At 41.6% G+C, this 26378-nt stretch overlaps 1 protein-coding gene across 2 annotated transcripts in view; it reads right to left on the reverse strand.

Annotated features, from left to right (window-relative positions):
* Positions 1-26378, reverse strand: part of DMD (dystrophin) — a 1354185-nt gene that overhangs the window by 436707 nt on the left and 891100 nt on the right. For both annotated transcript variants that reach the window (XM_056862020.1, XM_056862019.1), the window contains 3 exons: positions 25771-25935; positions 21042-21143; positions 8457-8565 (listed from right to left, as the gene is read on the reverse strand). In XM_056862020.1, coding sequence (XP_056717998.1) covers positions 8457-8565; positions 21042-21143; positions 25771-25935 — 376 coding nt within the window. The remainder of the gene's footprint in view (positions 1-8456; positions 8566-21041; positions 21144-25770; positions 25936-26378) is intronic.

The following is a 26378-nucleotide window of genomic DNA, read 5'->3' on the forward strand; positions in this document are numbered from 1 at the left end:
GTGGCCCAGTTCCCCACAAGTGAGGCAAGCACCTCTTTGGAATCTTGCTTCGCGATCCTGGGGCGGATGCGAGGGTTTCCGTGGAGTGAGGAGCGGTGCCTTGGGCTGGGGCTTTTGGACGCTTTTCTCCTTGTTTCTTTGGCGGACAAGGGAAATAAAGCGTCGGTGGCTTTCTACCTCCTCGGCTAATAGAATCCAATCCTCAAGGGTGTCGGGATCACCCCGCATATACGACCAGTTCAAAATGTCAGGGTGTAAGGCTTCCCTGAAATGGTGAATCAGGGTGGCTTTGGGCCAGCCCACAATTCTGCTTGCTAGTCTCTGGAATTCATCGGCGAATTCTCGAACTGGAGTAGAGCCTTGTTTTAGTTGTAGAAGCTCCGCTTTGGCCCGTTCCCCCAGAAAGGGGTCCTCAAACCTCCTCCATAAGGCAGTCATGAAATTGTTGAGGGAACGGATAGAGCGGGATCGGGTGTCGAACTGGAGTACCATCCAGTCAGCTGCTTTACCTGTCAAAAGGGAAGCCACATAGCGAACCCGGCTGTCTTCAGTAGGGAAGAACTGTCCTTGTTCACACATATAACTGTCTACCTGATGCAAGAAACAGGGCAGGGTTTCGAGAGATCCATCTAATTTGAGTTGTTTCCAAGGACAGGGCATAGGTTGGCCCGGTTGCACGGGTGCCCTGGGTGCAGGTAAAACGGGACCTCCGGGAGCCGGAGGTTGCACAGGCACATTAGCGGGTGGCTGGGCTGGCGCTCCCTGAACCGGTACTGCGGCTCCCTGTGGAACGGGTTGTGCCGGGGTTGCCAGGGCCTGCTGTAACTGCCTGTTGCCTGAAGCAAACATTCCATTAGCTCCTGGAGTTGATCCACACGGCCAGATAGTTCTCGATTCTGAGCTCGTAACAGGTGAACGTCCTCACCCGGGCCACCTGTACGATGAGGTTTGCTTGTCCTAAAACTCGTGGCCCATTGAGAACTGTCCCCATATAAGTCCTCTTCCTCAGACTCCTCGGAGTCTTGGCGTCGTTCCACGAGGCGGCGTGCGCGTTGGGTCGTGCGCGACGGGGCAAATACCGGGGAAAAAGACATACCCAATGGAGGACCGCTCCGTCCGGTGTCTTTGGGGCGGCCGCCTGTCCGCGCCCGATCCGCAGCCAACTGCAGTTCTTTATCCCTTGCGGCTTGAGCCTCGGCTTCCGCCTTAGCCGCTTCAGCAGCTTCCTTATCCGCGAGAACTTTTGCGCTTTCAAGTCTCAGAGCGGCAGCTGCGGTAATGTGCGGTAAAAGTTCCGTTTCCAGGAGTGTGAGTAGGGGGTCGGGTTCCCCACCTACCAATGGTTGCACTCGGACCGCAATCGCGGGTGCATCGGCCCCGAACGTCGAGGCCAAACGTTGAGCCAAGGTGGCTATCGTGGTATCCTTTGTACAATCCGCAATGAGGAGGGCTGTCTGGACAGCGACCCTCTTGGCTTCAGCTTGACAGCTAGCTGCATCGGGTACCAAGGAAAAACCTGCCGGTGCGGCTCCCGCCATGGTACCTTTCCCCAAGGCGACAGGACGCGTTAGAGCCGTGGATGAGAGAGTCTCACAGGCAATAAGCTTATCCAATAAATCGGTTAGTATTTGTAAGTCCTCAGTTGCCAGCCGGGCATCATCCAGCAACTGATCAAAATCCTGGAGGTCTAAACGAGCATTAGTATCCTCCGACGTTAACATCCAGAGAACCCTCACCAGAGATTGCCACTATGTCTGGAGCAGTCCACTCAAGCGGCAAACCTCTGAATTAGTCCTAAGGAGTTCAGCTACTATGTCCTGTAGAAGGGTAGGATCCTCAGATGAGGACTCCAGGGTTCCAAGAAGCAGTAGTCACGGTTCACTCGGAGAGCGCAGCCTGACAACAACTAGATATTTCTCAGGCCGGGGACCACTAATGAGTTGGTATTTAATGAGTGTAATGCTCTTTGAGGGGTATACCAGGAAAGGCATTCCTGCAGGTATGATGGTCCCATACCGTTCAGGACTTTGAAGGTTAATACCAGAACCTTAAATCTCATACGGTACTCAACTTGGAGCCAGTGCAGCTGGCAGAGCAACAGTTGGATATGTGCTCTCCAAGATGTCCCTGTAAGGACCCTCGCCACTGCATTTTGGAAAAGCTGGAGTTTCCAGAGCAATCTTAAGGATAACCCTGCATAGAGTGAATTGCAGTAGTCCAGTCTAGAGGTGACCATAGCATGGATCACTATCACTAGGTCAGGGTGGGACAGGTAGAGCATCAGCTGTTTAGCCTGGCAAAGATGGAAGAATGCTGCTTTGGCTACATTCATGACCTTGGCCTCCATTGAGCACTGGGCATCCAGTGTCATGTCCAGACTCTTCATGGTGGGTGCAGGTGTTAGTTGCACCCCATCAAGAGCTGGGAGCAGGTGTCCCATATCCAACCCCACCCCCCGGCCAAGCCACAGGACCTCCATCTTTAATGGATTTAGTTTCAGCCAGCTTTGCTTCAATCATTTCACCACAGCCTCTAGACGCCTAGTCAGATGTTCTGGGAGGGTATCCAGTTGGCTGTCCACCAACAGCTATAGCTGGGTATCATCTGCATATTGATGACAGCCCAGCCTGAACCTTTGCAGCAGCTGAGCAGAGTTAATCCATTTTCTCCTGTCCTTATTTGTGGGATGTCTGGGCAAAAAGGTCATGGTGCAGGTAGGCAAAAAAAGCCACATGTGCAAACAGCCCACAATGAGGCCATTTTAAAACAATTTAGCTTTAGAATTTTTGTTTTGTTTTTATTTCTTGAAAAGCCCACAATTAACAGAATTTCCACAAACTGAGTTTGGGGATGGTCTTCCATCATATTTTCCCCCTTATATCTGAGACAGCTACTTCTATGCTGTACTGTGTTATGCATAACAGTCTCTAGGTTGTAGCTATGAATGTTCAGACCTGAACAGTTAAGAACAGTTGGTGTCACCAGCAAAAAACAACAAATATCCCTCTCTTGTTTTTGTACTGCAGAAATTGTTCAAAAATGATTTGAGCAACTATTAATAGGATAAGTTAAATATGAAGTGGCAATCCACTTCTTACTGGTTTAAGTCAGAACTCTGGCTTTCATATTTGTTTTTTGTGTTTATTCATTAAGCAAGTGTTACAACAAATCCATGCATCATGATGGGATGGTCAGAGATCAAGACAGAAAACCTTATAAAAATGTTGTACATAAAAAAATATAACACTACATAACTGTAACTTGTATGCAAATTTAAGAAGTCCAGCTCTTTTATTTAATGGCATGCTTGGGGAACAAAATCTAGTCTTACATTTGAGTAAATGCAGTAATGGAGAATAATGGAATTATGTATGGGGTGGAGAAAGTAGATATGAGAAAAAAATTCCTCCTCTCCTAGTAGTTGAGGAGTAAAAACTTCTTTACTCAAGGGGTAATTAAGTTGTGGAATTCTTGCTAACAGACTCCAAAAGGTTGTTACAACTTTGGTACATGTAGACCAGGTAGGATTTTTACAAGGTAAACAAGGCTCTGACAATCTTAGACTGGTTACTGATCTGTTTGCTTTAAATGGTAAAATATCTGATCAAGTAGCCATTGTTTCACTTGATGCTGACAAATTATACTAGAAATTTATCTTTGCTGTATTGTGTGTGTGTTAAGTGCCGTCAAGTTGTTTCCGACTCATGGCGATCCTATGAATCAATGTCCTCCAAAGTATTCTATCCTTAACAGCCTTGCTAAGATCTTGTAAATTGAGGGCCGTGGCTTCCTTTATAGAGTCAATCCATCTCTTGTTGGGTCTTCCTCTTTTCCTGCTGCCTTCAACTTTTCCTAGCATGTCTTTTCCAGCGACTCTTGTCTTCTCATAATATGTCCAAAGTACGACAGCCTCAGTTTAGTCATTTTAGCTTCTAGGGCCAGTTCAGGCTTCATTTGATCTAAAACCCACTGATTTCTTTTTGGGGAGGTCCAGGGTATCCGTAACATTCTCCTCCAACACCACATTTCATAGGAATCTACTTTCTTCCTATCAGCTTTCATCATTGTCCAGCTCTCACACCCATACATAGTAATAGGGAATACGATGGCATGTATTAACCTGATCTTGGTTGCCAGTGACACATCCTTACACTTCAAAATATTTTCTAGCTCCTTCATGGCTGCTCTTCCCAGTCTCAATCTCCTTCTGATTTCTTGGCTGCAGTCTCCCTTTTGGTTGATGATGGAACCAAGGAATAGAAAGTCTTCAACAATTTCAATCTCCTCATTGTCAGCCTTAAAGTTGTGTAATTCTCCTGTAGTCATTACTTTTGTCTTCTTGATGTTCAGCTGCAGTCCTGCTTTGGAACTTGTGATAAGAATTATAATGCCTTATAACCTATAGCTTAGAAAGCCTGGCTATGGCTTTTCTAAAGACAACTGACCCCAGCTCTCAACTGGGCCTCTGACCTTAGAAGGTACATCAAGTGTCTGAAAGTATGTTCAAGGATAGGAAGGCCATTTGGACAGGAAGCAAGATTTTCTGCTTGCGAATGAAGGAAATTGTTTATCTACACAGACGGACAGAACAAGCAGTATCAGAGACTCTGAAACTGAGTAACTAATTTGGAACAAAACATTATTTAGCCATGATTTGTAAAAAAAAAAAAAAAAAAAAAACCATCTCCTGAACAATGTGAAAGGGAGGGGTCAGGCTGAAACCCTTTTCTCAGTGTTTAGCCTACAAAAGAAGTCAAACTTGACCAGCTCTTTGTCATTCTGAGGAAAGAGATCAGGCTTTCTATTGTGGTTGCTATCTTTGTCTTTCCTCAGAGTGATCCAGAGCGCTCTGACTTATTGTTTGTCTGTCCGTTTGTTTCTGTGTGGGATTTTGTTAAATCAGTCACGTATTATTCTTCTCCTTTGCCTTATAACCTTTGTAAGTTCAAATAAATCGATCTGCTTTACTGTTATATCTCTGTGTGTGGATTGGTCCTAAGTCTATGGTCTGTGTTTCTACATTCTCTGGCTTTGCTTTGGTGAGTAGCAGGCAGAGAGAGATTCCAATGTAAAAGGACCAAAGGGAAGGGAAAGGGAGATTCTCACCACAGCACTTTCTCTTTTAACTTTCAGCAGTAGTCGTTTCAAGTCTTTGCTATTTTCTACCAGTAATGTAGTATCATTGGCATATCTCAAATTGTTAATGTTCCTCCCCCCAATTTTCACTCCACCTTCATCTAAATCTAATCCAGCTTTCCTAATTATATGTTCTGCATACAGATTGAAGTGATACGGAGATAAAATACATCCTTGTCTGACACCTTTGCCAATTGGAAACCATTCTGTTTCTCCATATTCTGTCCTAACCGTGGCCTCTTGTCCAGAATATCTTTGCTACATTGAACAAATTCTATTTTCCTCACAAATTTTTGAAGTGATTTAGAATTCTTTATTCATTTCCCCAATCCAGGGTGCTGATTAATGAAATACTTTCCACGCAATTCCAGTGTGGGAGAGGTACTAGACAAGGTTGTCCTCTTTCTACTCTTATTTTTGATTTATGTTTGGAACTTCTGGCTTGTGCCATTAGAAATAATAATAATAATATTCATGACTTTATACATAACTCTTTGGAATTTAAAATTATTCTTTATGCAGATCATATTTATTATTTATTTTGGAACCTCAGTCTTCCTTTCCTGCATGAATTACGATTAATACCTTTGGAGACTTGTCTAGATATTCAATCAATTGGACAAAGTCTGAATTGATGCCAGTGGGAGACAATATATCACAGAGTGTATTTGTCACTGGTGCCCATATATCATTATTTATCTTGGAATACTGATTCCTAGAGATACTACGCATGTGATTATGCTAAATTTTAACTAATTGCTGATATATCTTTGGATTTAGACAGATGGGCAATTTTAAACTTGTCTCTATAGGGCAAAGTAAATAAACTCAAAATGAACATTATACCTAGGATTATTTACATTTTATGTGCAATTCCTTTCTATATGCCTTGCAGATATATTCCTAAAATTAATACTTTGTATCATATATCAAGAAGGTTTTTTTTTTTTTTTAATCTTAAAGCTGCTGGCACTGGAAAGTAAAACTGTTTCAAGCCCTGGCATGGAACACAGAAGAAATTTCAGATTTCCCAAATGTTTCTTCAGTGTGTAAGGTGGGTTACACCATGACCACCTCTACAATTTTCTTTGTTGTTTAAGTTTCTTTTGAGAGAGAGAGACAGAGAGACAGAGAGACAGAGACAGAGAGACAGAGAGAGAGAGAACACGGCAGAGGACAGAACCGTTATCATTAGAAGGTGTACCAAAGAAGACATTTTAAAATGTGTAGATTTTTAATTTTAACTTCTAAAATGTCTAAAATGACTTTTTCTGTGTGCCTATTACAATGTACAAAGTACTGCCCTCCTTTGCATCTGGCCATCCTAAAGAGAGAAGAAAAACATACATACACATTTTATAAGTGCATTTTATGTTGCAAGGTGTGATTAAAGATGAGTCCTGGATCTGAAAATGTTGCAGACTTCTGAGCAGCATTTGCAAAACAGCTTATGCTGCTAGCTCAAATCAGTGCAACCCTTTCTAGTAATATCTTGGAAGTGTGTATTACTGATACTTCATCAATTTAAACTGAAGTGTGCTAGTAATTCACCTTAGTCTATAGCTGCACCACCGTTAAACTAGTTTAATAGCCATTCCTGGAGATGTAAGAGAGTGGCATCCTCACCATAAACTACAATTTCCACAATTCTGTTTGGGGAAGATGGGGGGGGGGGGGGAGCAATGACATCTATTCTGGTATGAAATCAATGCAAAATTCCAATGTATCCTTATTATTTATTTTACTTACAAAATTTATATCCCACCTATCCTCCCGCACAAAGGCCATCAAGGCAGCTAAAAAATTAAAAAATGATCATAAAATCACTCTTTAAGCCCATTTATACCCCCCACACACAAAACACATACAAAATTAAACATTTTTAAAAGAGTTAAAATTCATGGAAAAGCATAAAAATAACAATTAGAACATTGGGCAGGAAAGAGGATCTCTGATTGCCAAATGAAACAAAAAAAAAAAAGTCTTCACCCACTGGTGAAAGACAGCAGCAGAAAGGAACAGACGAATCTCCCTGTGGAGAGAGTTCCAGAGTTTTGGCACTGTGAAAGAGCAGACCCTGTCCCAGGTTTCCAGCTACCTAATCTTAAAAGGTGGGAGCACCTGAAGGAGACCCTCTGAAGATGATAACAGTGGTTGGACAGGTTCATAATGGAGTAGGAGGACCTTCAGGTATGTTGGTCCCAAACCATATAGGGTTTTGAAGGCCAAGACTAGCACCTTAAATTGTGCCTGGAAGCAAACTGGAAGCCAGTGTAGCTGGGCCAGCATTGGGGTGATGTGGTCCCTACGACCAATTTCAGACTGCAACATTCTATACCAATTGGAAGTTTCCAAACACCTTTCCTTTCTAGTGTGGTGTTGTGGTTAAGAGCGTGGTGCCAGCATGGTGTTCTGGTTAAGAGTGGTGGACTCCAATCTGGAGAACCGGGTTGGCTTTCCCACTCCTATACACGAAGCCTGCTGGGTGACCTTGGGCTAGTCACAGTTCTCTCCAAAGTCTCTCATCCCTACCCACTTCACAAGATCTGTTGTGGGGAGCGGAAGGCAAGGCAATTGTAAGCTGGTTTGAATTTCCTTAAAACGGTAGAGAAAATTGGGTATAAAAACAAACTCTCCTTCCTTTCCTTAGCAACTCATAGATTTACAAATCTTGAACAGCAGAAAAAAATCTGTGCTCTCCATTTTTGGATGCAAGGGACAAAAGAACTGAGACAAATTTTGCTAACACCAAAATAAGTTTAGGATCATTATCTCTAAGCAAATAAAACACAGATTCCAAAGTGTAGGGAGAGGCCTGATCCATAATAAGTGGTTTAATATAGTAATCCCTGATATTCTCAAAACCAAACTTTTTTCAGAGTGCGCACTGCAGTAATCTAATCCAGCTGGTTAAAAGCTTGAAGTTGTCCAGCCACCCTGCATTCAATCACCTTGCTCAAGAATAGAATATCTGAGACTATTGATAACTACTGAGATCTCCTGGCAGGCTTCTTTAGAAGTGGACGCACCACAGCCTGTTTCAAAGATGGGGCAACCCTCTTTCTCTTAACAAAGCATCAACTACCTCTCAGATTCAGTCAGCCAGCCCTCCACTGGAAGATTTAAGTAACCAGGAAGTGCAAGGGTCATACAAGCAGATGGTAAGCCTGCTTACCTAGCTGCGGAGCACAGCCATGGACACGATAACCATTAACTTTTCCATTTTCGAATTATATCATCTTCTTCACTATTGTAAGAACTAAAAATTTAACATTTGCCTATAATTTTTTTAATTATAATTGAATCTTTAAAATACATACCAATAGCAGAAGATACAATTCCTGTGGCCTCTGACACTGGTTTTCCCTTCAGCAAGTGTATTAAATGGTTTACTGCATTCCAGTCATTATTCAGGTCTTCTAATTTTCTCTAAAATTGGAATACAAGTATAATAAACATTTCAAGAACACCTGGAATTTACAAAAAAAACAACTTTGTTTATGTTAGTGTTATTTTTGATATGTCATTCTGTTAACATAGCATGTATGTTAATGAAACATTGACATCTATTCAATGCATATATCCACTGGCAGGAGTGGGCAGTTTGTCCACCAGGACATTTCCTGGTGGTTCAATTGCCCCCATCTGGGCCAGGCTAGCCCACTGGTAGAAGAGCTGTCCTCAGCCCCTGCAGCAGCTACCCAACCCTCAGGGGGAGATGGGCACCTGCCCTAGCCCTCATGCAGCACTCACTTGGTGAGGGGGAGGTAGTGCCCATCTGGCATTCACCCAGTGAGGGGTTGCAGCACCTGCCGGATCCTCATGTTACTTGCCTGGTGAGGTGGTATCCATCCAGGTGGGCTGTTAGGATGCTTTATTAGACTTATGTATTCCAGCAAGCCTGATGTATGTAACAAATCTACAGCCCCAGAGGCCAACAGAACTAAAATTTTAGGTCTCAAGCCCAGTAAAGAAATCTTTCGGTTCATCTGAAAAAAATGCTGACATGGTTTCTATTGATTTTGAGCATTCAGGCTTTGACGTTTGTTCTGTATCTGACCTGGCCAAAGCTTGTTCTGTTTGTAGTAACTCTGGGCAGGGCTCCTAGAAATATTGTTGATGCTGAAGAGGTCAGAGCAACTGAGAACAGGTGACACAAGAGAGGTGCAAATGCACCAGGACAAGAGTAGAAAAAGCATGAGTGAGACATGACTCATTTGGTTATGATTTTAAGAGAGGAAGTGAAGCATTCTGCCTTCCAGAGGGAAAATCTCACCTGTATTGATACTGACTCAATTTAATGGTTAAAGTACTGTGATGTAAGTAAGTCAACTTAATTTGGGAAATTAGGGAGACATAAAAGTAGACTGGTGAAAGGTTTGGCACCCAAGGTTTTAAATAGTCACATGAGTCCAAAAGTCTGTTACAGGCTGTGTGGATTAACTTAGTTTCCTGAAGTAAACAGGAATGTCAAAAGTCACACACAACCTTCTGCATTTAAATTCTCTTGCTATATGGTCACACTACCCTTAGAGACACATGTCTGGCTTATAATAAATATATTCCTTAAACATCTGTTGTATGTTCATGTTATCTGTCATGGGACATTTTTGGTGAGCTATGTTTACATAGGTTAATAGCTCTCACTAAAGCTTGTTTTCAAGACAGACTATTTCTGACACAGTCCATTTGGACAGGTTTGAGAGGAACAGTGGAGAATTTAACTTTTGGAATTTGGTTGTTCTTTGGAGTTTTTGTGTGTGTGTGTGTGTGTGTGTGTGTGTGTGTGTGTAGAATTTATCCCCTTGGGTTGAGAAATCTGTAACAGGAAGTTAAAATGAAGGAATGGACCATGTTGCCTTAAAAATCTTCATTGCAAGGGTTGCCAACCACCAGGTACTAGCTGGAGATCTCCTGTTATTTCAACTGATCTCCAGCCAATAGAGATCAGTTCACCTGGAGAAAATGACTGCTTTGACAATTGGACTCTACGGCATTGAAGTCTTTACCCTCTCCAAACCCCGCCCTCCTCAGACTCTGCCCCAAAAACTCCTGCCGGTGGTAAACAGGGCCTGGCAACCCTATTCATTGCTGTCTAGCTGAAATAAAAGTAGCCAAATAATATTTGGATTATGTCTGCTTCTTTTCACATGGGATTTGGCTTCTTTTTCACTAAGGTTAAGAGATCTCTTGTAATTCAAAGTTAATTTGGGCACTAACAGGTTAACAGCCTTTTCCCCTTGGTCTTTTTGGTGGAAAGGTTAGGGTGGGTCAGATTGCCTGTTCTTCCCTCTCTCCTTTGGGGGGCAGGGCCCACTCCATGGTCATTTTTCATTCCCAATTTGTCCCTATCAACTGGGCACTAGTTCACAAAATCACACAAGGTTGGAAGAGACCACAAGGGCCATTCAGTCCAACCCCCTGCCATGCAGGATCCCACAATCAAAGCGCTCCCGACAGTTGGCCATCCAACCTCTGCTTAAAGATCTCCAAAGACGGGGACTCCACACACACACACACACACACACCCCTGAGGCAGGGCATTCCACCGTCGAACAGCCCTCACCGTCAGAAAGTTCTTCCTAATGTTTAGGTGAAATCACTTTTCTCTTAGTTTAAATCCATTACTCCGTGTCCTAATCTCTGAAGCAACAGAGAACAAGCTAGTTCCCTCATTAACATGGCATCCCTTCAAATATTTAAACATGGCTATCATGTCTCCCCTTAACCTTCTTTTCTCCAGACGAAACAAACCCAGCTCCTTAAGTCTCTCCTCATAGGGCATAGATTCCAGACCTTTGACCATTCTGGTTGCTCCCCTCTGGACACGCTCCAACTTGTCAACATCCTTCTTAAATTGTGAAGCCCAAAACTGGACACAATGCCGCCCAGAATTGCATTGGTCTTCTTAGCCGCCATATCACACTGTTGACTCATATTCAGTTTGTGGTCCACTAAGACTCCTAGATCTCTTTCACATGTACTGCTGTCAAGCCAACTATCACCCATCCTGTACCTGTGCCTTAAGTTGTTTCTGCCTAGGTGAAGTGCCTTACACTTCTCCCTATTGAAATCCATTTTATTGTTTATGGCCCACCTCTCCAGTCTATCAAGGTCATTCTGAACTCTGACCCTGTCAGCTGGGGTATTAACTATCCCTCCCAACTTGGTGTCATCTGCAAATTTAATTATCATGTCCTCTATTCCATCATCCAAGTCATTTATAAAAATATTAAATAGCACTGGTCCCAGGACAGACCCCTGTGGTCACTCCTCTCCAGGATGAAGTTGTTTTGGTTTAGTTTGCTGTGTATGTTCCATGATATATTAGTAAGGCAGAAGTAGCATTGAACCAAATGAGAGAAAACACAATGTACAGGTTTTACCAGTCATGATGTATATTTTTACATTCCATACCAATTACAAGGACCAAAGTCAAGAAGGTAAAAACAATATTCAAACAGATTCTTTCATGAGGCCCATGATTTCCCAGAAGGGACTGATAATAGTTAATGCTTACATCTTAAATGTAATGTGTAATATGTTTAATACAGTTTGACATTACAGAAAACTAGAAAAAAAACCTGTTGGTATATTGACATAGATTCCAGCAGCAACTGTATTTCCAACACAGAAAATATTTAATCAAAAAATACCCAGGAAAACATGCAGTTCAATTGTGACTACATATAGCTTAAACATACACACACACACACACACACTGCTTTCCATTTACAGCATTTACTTGAGGAAATGATAGCTGACAGAGTGTAACTGGCCCTCTTGTTTGTTTGCCCTCAGGAAAAACTTTGTGTCAACACAATGTAAACATTTTTGTCTTGCGTGTGAGTTAATGTTATGCCTTTTCTCTTTTTATTATATCAAAACTGATTTATTGAGGAAGAAAGACTTGTCAAACATGTGTTGCAAAAACTGTGATGAAGCTAGGTTAAGGTTTTGTCACCTACTTAAACAGGAATTCTAAATATGCTACTCTAATGCTGCCCAGGTACTGTATTTGGTTGGTTTCTTTTCATAGTAGAAATGAATAAAAATGGGGGGGGGGAGTAACCATCTGTCATTAATCATCATCTATATATCTATTTCTCAAGTATGGGCAGATCTGTGGATATCTAAATCTGTGGATCAGGCCCACATTGAGAGAAAGGAGATTTTCCTCAAAATTTGGGGAAATTCAAGTTTGCAGAAAAATCTGAAAACTGTAAAAATACATTGGGGGTGTGGGCTAAATCCCAGTCAAGACAAGAGCGTGGTCTGTGCATGCACAGTCACCACCCCTACCTTCTCTGTTGGTAGCTGGGCCTGGTTGCTGAAGTGGGGAGCCATGCTGGGACCTGCAGTGGAGGCCATAAGGCCAGGATCCATGCTGCAACCAGCAGCATTGGCTGGGAGTGGCACTGGGACTGCCAGTACAGGCCAGGAATCCTGCTGGGACTGGCAGCATATCCAAGGAGCCCTACTGGGCCTGGCAGTGCTGGCCAGACCCAGCAGCTGCCGGGAGCTATGCTAGGACTGGTGGTTGACTAGGAGGTGTGTGTGCTGCCATGAGTATTGAAGGTCTCCTGGGAGCCCCCTGGCCAGGCAAAACTCCAATGTCCCCAATGCTACTGGGGGCAGGCAGGTGGGTGAGGAGAAGGGAGCTTCTGCTGCCTCCTGTTGCCAAAAATGTTGCTGAGGCATCCAGGCCAGACAGTTGCAACGAAGCATCCAAGGCCAGGAGGTGAGTGTTGACAAAGCCCTTGGAGAGCAGACTGCCAATGAAAGTAGGTGCAAGCCTTCTGTGGGCCAGCTGTGCAGGACACTAGTGCCTTCTCCTTAGCTTGAGCACCCTTGGCCATCTCCTCATAGCCCATCATGCTGCTGGTGTACTTGGGTATGGAGAGTGCATGCCCAAGATTTTTATCCTGCTCCCCAAACTGTCTAAATGTCTTCTCTTGCCTGAAAACCCTACAGGGTCACCATAAGTTGGCTGCGGCTTGACTGCACTTTCCACCACCACCATCACCACCGAGAAATTATTTCATTTTCATTTGAATGGTTTCCTACACCACCTTATATGCCTTGCTCAGAGTCTTTTCTACTGTTATTGCTTCCCTGATTTGCTTCAATTGGGATGCCATGAATTTAAATTACACTTCTTTCCTGAGAAAAGTCATCACAGCCAACTGGGAATCGCATTATGCCTTCATGACACTATATAGCTAATCAGATCTGGCTGTGTAATGATGCCATGAAGCCAACTGAGTATGAAGGCAACACTTTCTGAATCAGCACTACTTTCACTCTGAATGGACAAACTTTTATCACTTTTGGAGCCAACCTTGAAGCTCCACGAGAAACCTTTCACATAAAAATATTAAAAAATATTGAAAAGTACTAGGCCCGGAACTGAGCCCTGTGGCTCCCCACTGGACACCTCCCTCCAATCAGATGAAATGCCACTGGGTGCAGTTTGCCAACCAGTTCCCTCTCCACCTAACTATCCCAGAGTCTAGTATGCAGTGCTCCAGTTTACCCATCAGAATATCATGTGGGACCCTGTCAAAACTTTAACTTAAATCAAGGTAAACAGCACTAATGGCATTCCCACAATCCAGCAAGCTTGTCATTCGATCAAAGAAGAAACAATGTTGGTCTGGCAGGACCTGTTAGGAACAAATCCATGCTGGCTTCTCTGGATTACCAAATTGTCCTTTAGATGCTTGCAGACTGACAACTTTAAAATCTGGTCCAATATCTTCCCTGGGACAGAAATCAGACTGACTGGCCTGTTTGTTTCTGGGTCATCCCTCCTCCTTTTTAAAATTTTCAAAACACATGAAAACATCAAAGACAATCAACACACACTACACTCTACATTTCTCTACATTTCTCACATTATACACAATGATACATACATAATCTACCGTTTGCCTCTCTCTGGGCATGTACAGAACATTTTAGTAGCCCTTTATGGTTATAAAGAAAAAATGTTTAACCAACAGGGGAGAACTTATAAAGCAAATAATGTTTACTGCATGTAATTTTTCTCTCGCCAACTCTATCAAACAGAATATGCCTTCTACTTGATTATATCTATTTTACTCAACTAGTATATAAAAAAGCCCTCAATTTGCAAGACCTGAACAAGGCTGTTTTGGAGGACACTGATTCGTAGGGTCGCCATGAGTCAGAAGTGACTTGACAGCACTTAACACACAGTATATAAATATAGCATTAATTAATCTTGTTATCTCTTCAATCACATTATATTTCTCAAGATATAGTAAATTATTTCAATACATAATTATTAATATATAGTATAAATAAAATATGCTTTAACATTTCTGTCAATATATAACTGATAAAATGCAAATAAAATATACCTTTGGAGTGGTTTTATCTATTTTACTTAACTATAATAAGAAAAGAAATCATATTAATTCATGCAAGCTGATAGACTTATATATTCATTAGCACTTTTTAAAAAGATGTTTTGTAAGAATAACTATTTGGTTTTAAGACACTTCAAGCATATTATACTATTCAGGACACATAATCATAGCACAGTTTCATTTCCTTTAAAATTCTTCCGAGGATTTTTAGTTCACGTAGTTGGTCAACTTGGCCATCACTGCATATCCAGCTAGCTTGTCTAGCCAACTATCTACTGTTGGTATTTTTTCCTGCTTCCAGTTAGCAGCAATTGCCACTCTTGCATTGGTAGTCATATATCTAAAAAGTTCTTCTCTGCTTTTGTCTATTACAGGTGGTAGATTTCCAAGTAGGATTATTTTTGGAAAGGTGATTTTTAGTATTTTGTTTTTTACTTTCCTGGTGCACATTGATCCAAAATTTCTTTACTTTTCTACAGGTCCACCAGCTATGAAAAAAAGTTCCATCCATCTCTCTGCATTTCCAACAATGACCATCAGAGCTCTTATTAAATTTACTAATGTCTTTTGGTGTTATATACCAATGAAAGAACAGCTTGTACCAATTTTCTCTCAGACTGACTAGCTGTGAATTTTATCGCTTTGGACCAAAGATGTTCCCAAGTTTGCATATCCATTTCTTCTCCGAAATTCTGCATCTATTTCATCATGCATGGTTTAATTTGTTCCATTTCGGTGTCATATTTAAGTAACAATTTATATATTCTACCCAACAGGTGATCTTTGTCTTTACTTATCAGTTTTTCAAAGTCTGTCAGCAGTCTTGGCTTGTCTCCTTCCAGGCAGTCTCTCCTTTTTCTTGATGGTGAAAAGTAAGCCAGCCTATCTTTTTCTTCTCAGTCTTCATGGTGTCCCAGGTCTTAATTTGTCCCTGTGATTAGATCTCAGTACATTATGTAGTCCATCAATTTTCTTTCTGCAGGATGAAAAGAATAGAGGTGGTCTGGCTTTACTGAACTTGAAACTTTATTACCAAGCAACCAGATTAGTGTTGATTACAGATTGGATTAAAAATCCAGACTCGAGTATATGCAGACTTGAAAAAGATGAGATGAAAGAAGGATTTTGTTACCAATTATGGAAGACAGAAAAATATGAAAGTGTGGGAACTAAGCACACAAACTCTTAAGGGATAATCTATTAAAGCTTTGGATGAAAGCTAAAAGGAGACTAATAGTGCATGACTGACTTCTGAGGCCAGAAAGCGGCTGTGCTGGCATTGCAGCCCCCCACGCCAGTATCCGGGCTACTTACGGCACCGTAAGTGGCCCCAATGATGGTGGGGAGGCCCAGACGCCAGTCTCCCAGTGCTTTCGCAGCAGTGCCACTCTGGGACACTGACAGGGTCTTTTGCCGGCATCCCTCAAGCGTAAAGTCTCTCACTGGAGTTCCAGGAGGCATTCCGGTGTCCCTGGGGGTGTTCCAGGGTATGCTGGGAGAGGAACTGCCTTTAGGCAGCTCCCTGTCCCCTTTCAGCTCAGCACGCCGGTGGCGAGAACAGCGGTGTTGCACCTGCTTTTTAGCAGGCACAACCTTGCTGTTCTCTATGGGGCAAAAATCCTCATTTAAAACTTTAAAAGCCTTTAATGGGCTTTTTTAAAAAATTTTGGTACCTTTATTAATCTGAAATCCATTAGTTAGTTTCCCATTAATTAATATTCTTGCTTTCTGATCTTTGTAAATGCTGAAAATCCATTTTATAAATCTGGGGTTGGAGTTCAAGGGCTTCAAAGTTTCTTTTAAAAGTCCACAGAGTATTGTCAGTGGCGTTCTCTGCATCTAAGAATACTCCATTCATATCTCCAATCATAATTACCTCCCCATCTCAGAGGTCTAATATTGCTTGGATTTTTTCCCCCAAAAAATTGTTCTCTGGTGGTATTGGGGGCATAAATTTCCACAAGTGTATATTTTCTTCCCTCCATTCCTTGTATTTTCAACAGTAGATATCTTCTATCTGTGTCTTTGTTCTCATTTAAAATTTTAATTTGTGGGTTTCTTATGTAGATTGCCATTCCTCTTTTTTTTTTACATTGGCTAGGGAGGTGTGAAGTTGACCTATTTTTTTGTTTTTTTTGTTTTCCGGCACATATTTGTGAATGTTCTTGATATGTGTTTCTTGTAAACATATTATATCTGCTCTGCTTTTATTTAGGGCATGGGATGTCTTACTTCTTTTGGTGGGTGAATTTAAAACATTAATGTTTAAAGATATGATCTTTAACTTTAAAGATATGATCTTTAACTTTTCCATCATTTCTTTACATATGTACTGCAGCTTCTCCAAGCTTGTCCTCTTCTTTTTCCCAGAGAGTTTCATCTTCGTGTTCTGAAAGTATCCCTTCTTCTTCTCCTGATGAACCCTTTCATGTACTCCTCTGTCCTTGCTTTCTTTGTCCATGAGTTTCTTGTCTTTTTCTTTCAGCTTTGTGACTTTTTCTTTACCCTTTCTTCTATTATTTTCAGCCATTTCTCTTAGATTTTCTCTTAGAAAATTTAACCAAGATATTCCTTGGAAAATTATTCCTATTTGCAAAAAATGAATTTATTCTGTAAATATTATGTCTGGAAAATCTCCTTGAGTTTGCATGTAATCTTGGATTAGCTCCCTTAAACTTCCCTCCAAGTTCTCTTTTCCAAATTCCTTTATGAAACCATGAAATCTCAGATTAGATTCTCTGTTCTGAATCTCCAATATCTCCAAGCTTTCTGCTATATCCTTCCTGATATCTTGCTTATGAACCTGGGACACCACTGTTTTTTGTTCAATTTTTAGTTCTTTTATCTCCTTCATATTCTTGTTAATCTTTGCTTTGATGTCTGTGTGAGATTCTGTCACTTCTGCTTTTAAGGATTTTAAATCTGATCTCAGTGCTTCTCCTAAATTTGTGACTTGCATAGCCAGAGCCTGTAATTGTGATGTAAGTATTACTTTTGAAGAGCTTGCCATAGAACCATAGACTCATAGAGTTGGAAGGGACCACCAGGGTCATTTAGTTCAACCCCTGCACAATGCAGGAAATTAACAACTACCTCCCCCCACATCCCCAGTGACCCCAACCCTCGCCCTGCCATGCAGGATCCCACAATCAAAGCACTCCCTACAGATGGCCATCTAGCCTCTGCTTAAAGACCTCCAAAGACGGGACTCCACCACCCTCTGAGGCAGTGCATTCCATCGTCGAACAGCCCTCACTGTCAGAAAGTTCTTCCTATTGTTTAGGTGGAATAGCTTTTCTATTAGTTTAACTCAATTACTCCATGTCCTAGTCTCTGGAGCAACAGAGAACAAGCTAGTTCCCTCATCAACATGACATCCCTTCAAATATTTAAACATGGCTATCATGTCTCCCCTTAACCTTATCTTCTCCAGACTAAACAAACCCAACTCCCTAAGTCTCTCCTCATAGGGATTCCAGACCTTTGACCATTCTGGTCGACCTCTTCTGGACACACTCCAACTTGACAACATCCCTCTTAAATTGTGGAGCCCAAAACTAGACACAGTATTCCAAGTGAGATCTGACCAATGCAGAATACAGTGGTAGTATTACTTCCCTTGATCTAGACACAATACTCCTATTGATGCAGCCCAGAATTGCATTGGCCTTCTTAGCTGCCATATCACACTGTTGACTCATGTTCAGTTCGTGGTCCACTAAGACTCCCAGATCTCTTTCACATGTACTGTTGTCAAGCCAACTCTCTCGCATCCTGTACCTGTGTCTTAAGTTGTTTCTGCCTAGGTGAAGTACTTTACACTTCTCCCTATTGAAATCCATTTTATTGCTTATGGCCCAGCTCTCCAGTTGATTAGCATGCTCTCTATTTCAAGTTATTTATAAAAATATTAAATAGTACCAGCCCCAGGACAGACCCCTGTGGTACCCCACTGGTCACTCCTCTCCAGGATGAAGTTGTGCCATTAATGAGCACTCTTTGGGTTCACCCATAGTTTCTTCTTGTTCTTCTTCAAATTCTTCATCACTTGGCGATTTAGAAACTGTGGCACCTTTCCTCCTTCTGCCCATGAGTTGTTGTCTAGTTTTTTGTCTTCTCAACTGTATATATTTATACAACTTTTCCATAAACCATAACTACTGATATGTATTATTTTACACAAGAAAAGACAAGCAATTAACAACCACCTAATTAGTTCCAGAACAATAAGACAGATTTGTCTGCCACTAACACAAGCAGTAAATACATACTGATTCCAAAGTGAGTTTACCTGTCTGATTATTTGTTAATATGTTATACTTTTTAGTTTATTGTATTTTAGTAAAAGTTAATCAGATTTCCCCAATGGTATTCACTATATTAATATCTGGATAGTATTTCAGGATGAACTAATTAGATTAGTATGAATTAATTAGATTAATTAATTGATTTCTGTTTGGCTTTTTTAAAAAACAAACAAACAAACAAACAATAATTTAAAAAAAGAAGAAAAGAAAAAATCCAAATGAAAGAGACTCAAAAAGGGGAGGGGGAAGCAGATCAAAAATCAGAATACCTAGGACTCAGGTTTTTCAGTTATCACTGACACTCTTCAAATTCCAAATGAGAGACTCAAAAAAGAAAAAGCAGATCAAAAATCAAAATACCTAGGATTCAGGTCTTTCAATTACCATTGACATACTTCAGGCAGCAAAGTCCAAAAAAAGGAAAAAAAGTAACAGTGAATAATAATGACACACACACACACAAATTAAAAAAAGCACTGGAGATAAATAACAACCAGCTGTTAATCCCAGGCCTAAAGGGAGTAAGAAGCCTTTCTGCTTTCTTTCGGTCCTCTGTCAGAATTTCTCCATTTTCACCTAACAGTGGGGCTATTGCTTCTTTTACCTTGGGTTTGCTCCTCACATATATAAAGAAACTTTTCTTGTTGTAGCAAGCCTCCTCGGCTAGCTTCAGCTCACTGAGCTTTGGCCTCTCTGATGGTTGACCTTGAGTGCCTAGCAACCCTTTGATACTCTTCTTTAGAGGTATGTCCTTGCCTTCATTTTTTGAACATTTCATTTTAGTTCATCATGGAGTTCTCTGTTCATTCACATTGGCTTCTTTGATCCCCTACCATGTTTCTATCTTGTTGGAATAGTGATGGCTTGAGCTCGCAAGAGCTCTTAGGACAGCTCACCCTTCACTTGTGCCTTTCCCTTCCAGAATTATTGCCCATGGAATGACTCTCATCCTGCCTCTTAGTTCATTAAAGTCTGCCCTACTAAAATCTAACATACGCATCTGGCTACAAACTTCCATGGACCTTCACTGCAAAAGAAATTCTAGGCGGACATGGTCACTTCCCCCTAGGGTCCCCACCACTTTCAACCCATCTACCAATTCTTGCCTTATTGGTTAATATTAAGTCAAGTATGGCTGCGCCCCCCTTTACTTCCTCAACTATTTAAAAAAGGAAGTTGTTGGCCAGACATGTCAGGAGGTTGTGTGACTGTGGAAGTTTACCAGAGTTTGTCACCCAGCATACATCAGGGAAACTGAAGTTACCCATAACTATAAGGCCATGTTACCTAGATACTCTGTCAGACTGCTCAAAGAGGGCAGCATCTACCTCCTCACCCTGGTCAAGAGGTCTGTAGCAGACTCCAACCACAATACTATTTGTCCTTCCTTCCCTTATCCTCACTGAGATATTTTCCACTGGGCTGTCACCTGCCTCCTCCAGTATTTCCTGACAAGCAAATCCTCTCCTCATGTACAGTGCCACTCCACTTCCTTTCCAACCCTTTCGGTGTTTCTTGAACAACTCATGCCCATCCACTACTACATTCCAGTCATGGGAATCTTCCCATCAAGTCTCTGTAATGCCTACTAAATCATATTCCTCTGTCTGCTTTAGAAGTTCAAGCTCTTATTGCCTAAGCTTTGGGCATTGGTACATGGACACCCGAAGCCCCACACCTTCAGCTCCATTAGACCCAGCCCTCCCAGGTGGGTTTCTGCTGTTTGCTGTCCTTCATTGAAACCCTCATGTTGGGGATGCTGGTTGTCTCCTTCCCCTTGTGGTGTCAGTTTAACTTGACAACACTTTACACACCCAAAAGATGGGGGAAGAGAATTTTATTTCACAAATAACCCTCAAAACATAGGGTTATTATAATATGGAAGCTAGACCAGTCCCCTTCTCACCCCCTTTATACACTGTTTGATCACATGTCCTTCCTGGCTATATGACACTACTATGGATCTTGTTGTAGACAGAATATTTTGAGTAGGGGGAAGAATACCAAAATCAGACATATGCTCAGTTTCAAGCCATGTATAAAGAATTCCTGCTGAAAGTATAACATTCGTGTCCCTTTGGTATCACGGAAAAACTCCATGTTCTTGCATAGATTTCAGATAGACCACATCAAGGACAAATGTACAACAGGGGAAGCATAACCTATTATGTATTAAAGGATATTACTAAGGTTGCTTCATTACCCTTACTGGTTGAGTGACTGGTTTTTCCTTGTACAAATGGTGCCCTTTAGACAAAATCCCTTCCACATCCGGCTGTTTAGCTTTCACAGCTGCTTCAATGTCCTGAAAAAAAATATACAGAGTAGATTAACTCTACTATGAGCGGTAAAAACTCTAAATCTGAAGGCTCCCTGGGAAGCTGTATACACCCAATAGTTTCTTCTCTGGAGTAGTAATAGGAGTAATTTGGCAAAACAGCACTGAGGGAAAGAAGGAGATAGTTAAAAATAAAATAAACGTAGTATGAAACCAAATCATAAAAATGTAGTGATATATAGCCAGAAGGTCTCAGTGAACTATTGTTTTAGAACACAGCAAAAATTCTTACACTAATGAACAAATACTTTAAAAAGAACGTCTATATATACAGTAGCTGACCTTGCAAACATATGTCTAGAGCTAAAGGGAGTCTTTATATTACTTCCCAACAGCACTTCCACATCAAAAAAGGATTGAGATACTTTGACTTACATTTGTCATGTGTTAAGGGAATGAAAATTTCCCTCACAGTTAGTGGTAAAAAAGAAGAAGCAATTTAACATTGTTTAGGAATATCTCTGTAAGAGGCAGCAATCTTCAGGATGCTTTTAGAGAGCTGAGCAGTACTTGCCTGACCTGTGTTTAAGGAAAGTCTAAGCTACATAGTATTGCCTTTGGTTGAGTTATTTAGTTTTGTTCAGATTATGATTTTATGTTTACCCAGAGATTTTGGAACCAGATTGCTGCAAAGCAGACAGGCAACAGATTATCAAATTCCAAAATCTGCCAGTTTGGGTGCTATATTTTTAGTTTGTTCAAAAATCCCTCACCAGGAGGATTTCCCCCATTAGATATAATTATAACATCAGAAATGTTTATATTTTAGTGAATATAATAACATAATTTAATTAATTGTACAAACCAGGCTTGACTTCCCTCATTACAACTTTTTTTCTCCTATCAAATTTGACCATGAGACCTACAAGATAAATTATAATGGAATCAAATATCATACTATTTCCTTTGATATGGCAGGCAACTGAAGCATTGAATTATAACAGCATCAGGGCTTATTAAAAAACAAACAAACCCACAATGTACAAAACACATACTTTATTGCTCTGAAGCCTCTGTAGACCCAGCCAATCTTCCTTCACTTTATTTTCCTCTTTTTATTCTTCATCACCAGTGCATTACTTAACTACTTTACAACTCTTTACCTTAAATGTTCCATATTTTATATGGTGCAATTCTAAACAGTTATATCTTTCTAAATCAATTGCAGTCAGTGGGCTTAGATGGTTGTAACTCTGTTTAGGATTGCATGAACAGGTTATTAATAAGACCTTTGTATTTATTTGATTAATCCCATTGTTCAAGTATTAATGAAAGAGAAATACAAGCTTTGTATTGGTGGTTTCATTGGTCATTCTTTTATATTTATGTCTAGCATTTTCTAGCAAATAGCTGCTGATGAACTCCAAAAATAAATATTTTTGGAAATCAACTGGATGATCTTAGGCTAGTCACTGGTAAGCAATAGCCTCTAGTCCACTATTGAAAATAGAAATCTTTAATCCATAGGGCTCTTTCCCCAACATTTCAGTCACATAAGTAAATGCCATTGATGTCAGGATAGGGTTGCCAGGTTTTTGGACACAGCCTGAGGAGGGAAAGGTTTAGGGAGGGGAGGGACTTCAGTGCCATAGAATCCAATTGCCAAAGGGGCCATTTTCTCCAGGTGAACTGATCTCTATCAGCTGGAGATCAGTTGTAATAGCAGGAGATTTCCAGCTATCAGATTTACTTTAAAAGGTACATAGAGCTTTTCATGTAGTAGTTAAATAGCAAAGGAAAAGGAGCCAACAATAGTAGCCTTGACAGTAGGGCTGTTGAAAATAAAAAAAATTCATTAAAATTTGGGTTTATTGGCCATTGTTTTATTCGCAAAAACCCGAATGCCGAATTTCCTATACCAGTACAGGTAGGAATTCGGGTTTAAATTGGGGTTTCCCAAAAAATTAGGCCATTTAAACCCATTTAAACCAATTAATGGCTTTTTGTGGCTCCTGGGGGGCATTTTTGTAGAGGTCCCAAATTTTCAGGGACTCTCCTTGCAAGAACCCCCAAGTTTGGTAAAGATTAGGTCAGGGAGTCCAGAGTTATGAGGTCTGGAAGGGGTCACCCCCATCCTCCTCCATTGCAATGCATTGGCAAAGTGGCTGCGTTCAGACTCTTTAATGTGACCTTTGCAATGTATCTCAATGGGGAAGCCAGGCTTTAAATGGTGGGAAAGTTCATCCCACACCTCCATAGACACAAAGTGTATCACATTGTATCTCTATGGAGGCACACCAGGCGAACTTTCCCACCCACCGTTGGAGTCAGAGAATAGGAGCGGATAGTTCCTCCTCTCTGGAGCCACTTTGCAGGTTTAAGTGGAGAGGGAAATAACTGCTTCTTCCATTTCCACCAGAAACTGATGCATGAGCTGGAGAGAACAAGGCCCATCTAGTCCTATTCTTTTCAGCCCAAAATGGGGGAAGCAAGATGGGGGAAGCAATCTGATTGGGCTGCAGAGAACAAAATTGTCTGCTCTTTTTCTCTGCAACCCAAGCTGACACTTTGGGGCAGAGAAGAAAAGAAGCCAGTCAAGCCTGTACTCTTCACCCCAAAGCTTCTCCATATGTTCCAGCCTTGCTGGACTAAACAAGCTTGGCTGGTGAGATGGAAAACAGATCAAGAAGCACATTTAAGAGTTGGCTTTTGATCCCCACCTCCAAAATTCTTACTAGATTCCTGAAAGACAGGGGGGCATTCTTCACGGTAGATTTTGCTTCGGTTTTGCCATGGACTAAAAAAACACACGATTTAAATGATTTTTTCATGGCCACGATTTATGCCCGTCAATTATCTGTAGTTTTGGTTTTTCATGGGAACAAAGCACGCTGTATTTGACAACGGTTTGGTCTGTCCCTTTTGCAGGAGCCCTCCCCTTCCAACAGGCTCATTGTTTATGCCTGCCCCCAGCTCCGCCCCAACTCCGCCCAGCAGATTCACCAGCCCCAGCGCAAAAAACAAGCACCAGCCCCTCTGGTCTCCTCCATTTTTCTTCCACCCTCGCTCTGTTCTGCTTTGGGAACAGTCAGATTCCAAATTGGGGGGGGGGGCAAGGCAGCGCTTTCCTCAAAGCTTTCCTCTATTTTCTATAGGTGTGGAACCCATTGCCCTTTAATGATAGACAGGATCGGGGGGGGGGGCAGGGAATCCATGTGCCCAGAGAAGTGTTTAGCTGAAAGTGGGAATGGGGGGGAGAGGAAAGAAGGCCCTTGGATTGCGCGCTGGCCATGATCCGGCCACATTACATCGTGAGAGACAGGAGGGCTCCTAGCTTGCGCACCAGCCCCGATCCAGCCAGTGTGCATGGCGGGGGGGGGGGAGGAAAGAAGGCCCCTGGATTGCGCGCTGGCCATGATCTGGCCACATTGCATTGTGAGAGACAGGAGGGCTCCTAGCTTGCACACCAGCCCTGATCCAGCCTGTGTGCATGGCAGGGGGGGGAGAGGAAAGAAGGCCCTTGGATTGCGCACTGGCCATGATTCGGCCACATTGCATCATGAGATGTCCCCCTGGGCTTGAAGGTGTGGGCCCAGCTCCAAGGCCCATCCCGGGCGAGGGGCGGGGAAGGCGTGCGGGGACGGAGGGAGAGAAGTGCCAGGATTCTAGGCAGGCAGCCAGGCAGCCAAAGGGGCGGTATTCTTGTCCGAGCGCAAAACTCCCCCAGCCAATCACCGTTCTTGGGGGAGGAGAAAGGAGACGTCCCGGGGAGCGAAGCAAACATTTTTTCATGGGCATCCGCGCAAGAAAACACGTGTCCACAAGAAAGATCGTTTCAAAAGTGGTTTGGATTGCCTCTCTTTTAACCCGGCTTATTTTGCTCAGGGGGGGGGGGGGAACCGACCTGCAGTGAATAACCAAAATTTGACTCCGACGCAAACGAGCGTCGAAACAGCAGCAAATCTCCGTGAAGAATACCCCAGGGTCTCAGCAAGACAAGAAGTTTGAGAGACAGTTTCTGTTTGATAGCTGTTTGAGTTGTTTATTGTGGCTGAAAAAATTGGGTGATCAGCTCACAGAATCAACATTGAAATGGTTCTATAATAACACCAAGACAAGAAATAATGCACTATGATGCACCCAAAGAAAAAAGAACCGAGAGAAACTGGATTTAAAAGAAAAAAATATTCAGTTGTAACCATTTTTGTGCCTAATGTTATTAGTGATATAAATGTGATTCTTAGTGATCTGCGATATGTACTCCTGACCCAGGAGGTTTGGGGAACTTTCAGAACTTTGCTCTGTAGATGCTCAGAGGTAGGCAGAGAAGAAGAAGAAGAAGAAGAAGACCATGACACCACGCTGGCTCTCTCGAGTGTCTTCTCAAATCTTTCTATTTCTAAGAGCAGCACCCCGTGGTGTGCAACATAAAACAACTGCAAGGGATGAAGTTACAAAAGGGTGCACAGATTTCTTTATGAACAGAAATCACTAGTTTAAAAAAGAATAACAGGAAACGATGGCTATATCTTAAAAAGTAAAAACAAAAGAAATTCCTCTCCCTTTTACAACACTATTCCCATAGAAACACCACATGAACTGATCACCTGTACATACTAATGGCAATATTTAAAATAATTTTGAAAAGAATTACCTTAATGCCAAAAGCTCCAGGTTGACCCACTTTGTTGTAAAGTTCTAACTGATCTTTGATAGGGGAAAGCCACTGTCTGAGTTGACTTAACTGTTGTTCAAACTGGACCAAGTTATTTAGCAGATGTTCTATTTCCTTTTGTTTCTCAGGAAGATCTTTGGATACCTTAAAAATACCAGAAATTTATTTTATGACACAATTCTTATTAAATAAATAAGATAATGCTGTGATTCAGGCAGCAAGCAATGTGCTAACAAAGTGTTTGCTGAACAAAATACTTAACATATATTTTTAATAATAAATCTGGATCATGGTAATCTCAAAATCTTAGATAATGAAGGTAACCAGAAGAAATTAGGCACACCTGAAGTCAATTAAAATTGATACGTTTTGTAACAATTACAATGCCATCCTAAGCAAAGTTACACCCTTCTAAACTCACTAACATCCACTTAAGATGGCAATGTCAAATTCTTAAATCTGATTATTTCTATTAAACATATTTATGGCTAACTTTTTCAAGATTGGGTTCTATGGCATTTGTAAATAAAAATATGTGTACTGAAAATAAATTTTGCCCACAGTAGATGTGGTGGAGAAAATAGGAA

This window comes from Euleptes europaea, chromosome 16 (assembly GCF_029931775.1).
Source record: "Euleptes europaea isolate rEulEur1 chromosome 16, rEulEur1.hap1, whole genome shotgun sequence".
Taxonomy (NCBI): domain Eukaryota; kingdom Metazoa; phylum Chordata; class Lepidosauria; order Squamata; family Sphaerodactylidae; genus Euleptes; species Euleptes europaea.